The sequence below is a fragment of the Rhea pennata genome, unplaced genomic scaffold, assembly GCF_028389875.1.
Source record: "Rhea pennata isolate bPtePen1 unplaced genomic scaffold, bPtePen1.pri scaffold_32, whole genome shotgun sequence".
Taxonomy (NCBI): Eukaryota; Metazoa; Chordata; class Aves; order Rheiformes; family Rheidae; genus Rhea; species Rhea pennata.
Genome location: NW_026907679.1, coordinates 3,521,571 through 3,526,539, shown reverse-complemented (window position 1 = coordinate 3,526,539; position 4,969 = coordinate 3,521,571). Strand labels below are relative to the sequence as shown.

Sequence of the window (4,969 nt, the reverse complement as noted above, 5' to 3'; positions counted from 1 at the left end):
AATGGTGGTGAGAGGCTGTATATGGGCAGCTGAAGAGTCATATGTGTCTTTGGCCAGAAGGAAAGTGTGGAGACCTTCCTCTGGTGCCCTGAGACCGGGTAAAATTTTGGAGATCTGCATTTTGAAAGTGGACTCCTCCGCTCTCAACAGTGGCTGTTTTTATTTTTAGGGTAGTATATGAATGTGATCATCCTGCAGCTCAAAGCACCATCAGCACAGGACGGCTGAGATCAAGGCTAATAGACAGACTAGCTGTTGTCACTCTGCACCAGGTGATAGTGAATCCTTGCTCTCAGCACTCACAGTAGAAATGCCAGTAACTGTTACCTTTCAAGAACACTCCTCAGGTATGACAGGGGCATCACAAAATGATATCAGTATGAAGATATATGTATATATGTACATATTTTATGTACATATATATGTATTTTATATATATGTATATACACACACACATATATAAAACCTGAAAATTTCTTCTGCAACTCACATCCTTCAGAATCAGGAGTGAAGATACTGAAAAGCTCTTCTGCTTGAGGAGTGGATTATATTCAACAGAAACTGTAAGTATCAGATCTATTCACTCTCATTCCCATGTACGCCCTACTAATCGGCAGGACAGACTCCTCTGGAGCCCACAGGGCACAAGTGTCCCTGCTCCTCACAACACGCTCTGACAGCACAAACCGGAATTCAAGCAAGGGAACTGCATAGATGGCCTCCCAGTAAAGAGAGAAGCAATGTGGTGTTTCTTAATGACAAATGGAATGCTTTATTTATTTATTTTTCTTGAAATATTTATCCTAACTTGTCACTGTCTTTTTTCTCCTAGGACAGTTCACCATGTCCTGAGGGAGAAAATGTCCAACAGCAGCTCCTTCAATGAGTTCCTCCTCCTGGCATTTGCAGACACATGGGAGCTGCAGCTCTTGCACTTCTCCCTCTTCCTGGGCATCTACCTGGCTGCCCTCCTGGGCAACGGCCTCATCATCACAGCCGTAGCCTGTGACCACCGCCTCCACGCTCCCATGTACTTCTTCCTCCTCAACCTCTCCCTCCTTGACATTGGCACCATCTCTGTTACTGTCCCCAAATCCATGGTCAATTCTCTGTTGGACACCAGGGTCATTTCCTACACAGGATGTGTTGCCCAGGTCTTTTTCCTCTTTCTCTTATGCTCAGCAGAGTGTTTTCTCCTCACAGTCATGGCATATGACCGTTTTGTTGCCATCTGCAAACCCCTGCACTACCGGACCCTCATGGGCAGCAGAACTTGTGTCCAAATGGCAGCAGCTGCCTGGGGTGGTGGTTTTCTCTATGCTGTCCTGCACACTGCTAATACATTTTCAATACCACGCTGCCAAGGCAATGCCATAGACCAGTTCTTCTGTGAAGTTCCCCAGATCCTCAAGCTCTCCTGCTCAGACTTCTACCTCAGGGAAGTTGGGTTGTTTGTGGCTACTCTTTCTGTAGTTTTTGGATGTTTCATTTTCATTGTGCTGTCCTACGTGCAGATCTTCACTGCTGTGCTGAGGATCCCCTCTGAGCAGGGCCGGCACAAAGCCTTTTCCATGTGCCTCCCTCACTTGGCTGTCCTATCTCTGTTTGTCAGCACTGGCACATTTGCCTACCTGAAGCCCCCCCCTCTCTCCTCCCTAGCTCAGGATCTAGTGGTGGCTGTTCTGTACGCGGTGATAACTCCAGGAGCAAATGTTCTCATCTACAGCTTTAGGAACAAGGAGCTCAAGAGTGCACTGAAGAAACTGATTCAGTTGGTACTAGTTCAGCGGCAATAACCTGCCAATCTCTCTCCGTAAGTGATTTCCAATTTATCTCAGCAACTCTTGTGCTTTTCATTTTCTAGTTGTGATAACTATATTGGTACACAAATGTTTGAATTCATCACTTCTCCAGAGGCACAAACCTCATTGTCTGACCAAGAGGCTTTCTGTAAATCTGCATTACACTTTGTCAGCTGGCCTCCCAAGCAGCATCTGGTAATAAAAGGGGATTTTCTCCAGACTGTGCCTGAAGGTTGGGATCTTCCTCAGAGCAGGAACGAAGAATGCACTCAGGGAATGGCACCCTAAAAGGCCCTGTTGCTGTGCTTGGGCTTTCCATGGGCAAGAGGTGATGTTTTAGGGAATGAGGGTTGGACTGAGCCCTCACTTGTGGGTGCCCAGTACCCTTGGAGAGAGAGAGTGTCAAGAAGTATCTGCTGAGGACTGCCTCACATATTACAGGGTTGGTGACAGATGTCTGTCCTTCTGGAAGGGAATATGGAGTCACCTGGAGAGCACAGAGGATCTCCAGGGAGAGTACGTGCCTGGGATGGGCAGTGAGTGGAGACTCATAAAACCAAGTGATGTCACCCAAAGGTAAAGAGCTACACCAAAGAATGCACCAAATGACAGCTCATAAATCTCAGAGGGGGCAGTGGAAACTCAGCAGGCACAGAAAGGGAACCTCAAGACCAGTTCACATATTACCTACAATGAGGAACCGTGGGCTGTTTCAAAGAACACGTGAAACCATCCTGAGTCATTCTTAATGCCCTGTGATTGCTCTGAGCAGCTTCCACAGCCACAGACCCTGGAGAGAGGATTGTCAGGTGCAATGATGCTGGACCAGCTGAGTCTGCTTCCTGCCATGACCAAAATGGCCAGTGCAGTCCCTCAGTGGCCCCAAAGCTCACTCATGTGGCAGAGCACCACTGCCAGCTTGGGGACCTGCGAGGACCACAGGGGAGGGATGCAGAACCAGTCAGCCAGGCCAGCACGTACACACTCATCTGGGGAAAGGTCCTCTGGGGATCAGGCACATCACTGGAGAAGAGCAAAGGAGTAATCGCTTGCTTGAGGGGGAGGTATAAATGAATACTTGTTTCAATATGTGTCAACTCAGGGCAGGCTGCTCAGTTACTGGAGCAAGTGGAGTTGCTTGAGGAGCCCTTGCACCAGCACTCTTGTGTCATCGTGGGGAGAAGGGCTGGCACAAAATGGCTACAGGAAGTCTGTGTTAAGGTCTCCTGGACACAAGACCATGCAGAGAGAGGGGCTGACTGGCCTCAAATTCCTTGTACCATTTCTAGCCCCCAGCTCTGAAGCTGATGGGGAGGCTGGCACCCTTTCTGCCCAACAAGAGTGGCCGTGCCCTGCAGCTGGGGCTGGGGTTGCGGTGTGAGTGCCTAGAGCTCTCCAGGACCCTGCAACAGGCACTGCTGTGGGGCCACCCCCAACCTGGGATGCTCTCCTGGGCTGGGCTGGGGAGAGGGCAGGGTAGGTGGGGAGAGCTGAGAAGCGGGTGGGCTGGACTGGGCTGGAAAGTGGACTTGAGCCTGAGGGAAGCAGCTCAGTGCCATCTCTCTGTATAAGCCTCCCTCTGCTCTCCCCCAGGCATGCCAGGAGCAGCACTTTCCCTTTTCCCTCAAAAGATACCAAAGAAGGGGAACACATCAAGTAACCTACATCCATCCCCACCTCCCACAGTAAAAGGAAATGCTTCCCGCCCCCTTCTTAGCTTGCACATGACTCTTGGCAATGTCTCCTCCCCTCTCCAGGAGCCATTTCTGCTTGGCCAGGCAAGGGGCAGGTATATTGCATCTCCAGAGCAGGGGAACTTTGCCAGAGCATTTCCTGGGGGCTCTGTGCTGGCACTCAGATGTTCAAGGACTGTTCCTGGCACAACATAGCCCTCACCAGGCCAAAGCAGCCTCTGTCTCCCAAATGCTGTGAGGAATGGATCCACTCCCAGCCACCTCCTTCTCCTCCATGCCACCTCCTCAGCCTGGCAGGGACAACTCTGGACCTCACCCCCTCTTACAGAAGTGCCCAGGCCAAGGAGAGACCTCAGATCTCAAAAGCAGCTCACACTCCTGTCCCAGGAGACAGTTTCTACTCACCTAAAACAGTAGGAATTACCAAAATAGAGACACTTCCTCCCCACAGGAAGCTTCTGCACCCCACCATGTCACAGTTTGTTTTTTCTTAGGGCAAAGTAGAGTTTCAGCACAACAGATAATGAGGACCCCATGTTTACCCACTCTGCAGGGTACTTAGTAACACACACACACACACACATCCCTACAACGAAAGAAAAAGCCCTTCTAACACTTTCACCTGCTCTTCTAAAATTGTCCACTGTACTAGTATTGTCCATCAAAAAGATATGATGTCAGAGCTGCTAGAACGATTTGCCCTGCAAGTATTTACCAAGAATGCCAAGAGGAATTGCTCTCACTTTCCGAGAAAGTCATTCGAATCTTTTAGAAAGCCACCATTGTCCCCATCATCTCTTGGATTTCAGAGAAAACATTTTGACTGTTGTACAGCTACTTCTCACTGTGTGTGGTTTTCCAAGGCCCAAAACAGTACCAAAACTTTGCAGTCTCTGAAAACATAGGACTAAGCATGCAGGGTTGTATTTTTTCATTTGTCTGTTAGAGATGGACACATTGCACTGTTGGTTAAGGAAGTGACTACTGAAGACCAGAACATGACCTCCATTCCTGTGCCAGCAACTGAAATCTGCAGAAATCAAATGGGAGGACTGAATCTATCTGTCTACACACATGTGCATTTTTTCCCCTTTTTTCATATTTTTGTGTGCTAAGAAATATGTTTTGTTTTTTAGTAACTGTAATGGCCTAGCAATAGTGCAGTTTTAGAACAAATCTGCTGAAAACTAAATGTCCTTATCCTTTGAATGTTTTGAGGTGACATGCCCTATTTCTATGACCTGATGGACAGAAACTTCAAGACAATGAGAAACCAGGGATATTTCTCATGCAATAAATCCCACTCTTTGTTATCTTGTGACCAGCAAGTGAGATACAGGAAAGTAAAGGAAAATATTGAACTATTTATGCACCAGTGAAGGTGGTGTCATGGTATCTTCCTTCTTTTGCAAAATCCTGTTTCCTGACAGCAAGTTATGCTGCCTAGGTACCTGCCACGGTTGTGTTGTCTCA

General features: G+C 48.2%; 1 protein-coding gene across 1 annotated transcript; it reads left to right on the top strand.

Annotated features, from left to right (window-relative positions):
• The first annotated feature begins 860 nt into the window (after positions 1–860).
• On the top strand, positions 861–1,796 carry LOC134154581 (olfactory receptor 14C36-like). Its single transcript, XM_062601257.1, has one exon. It carries the CDS (start codon positions 861–863, stop codon positions 1,794–1,796), a length of 936 nt encoding a protein of 311 aa, XP_062457241.1.
• The last annotated feature ends 3,173 nt before the right edge of the window (positions 1,797–4,969 follow it).

Excerpts from the sequence above, each read along its gene's own strand:
- LOC134154581 (XM_062601257.1), top strand. The coding sequence starts at position 861 with ATGTCCAACAGCAGCTCCTTCAATGAGTTCCTCCTCCTGGCATTTGCA.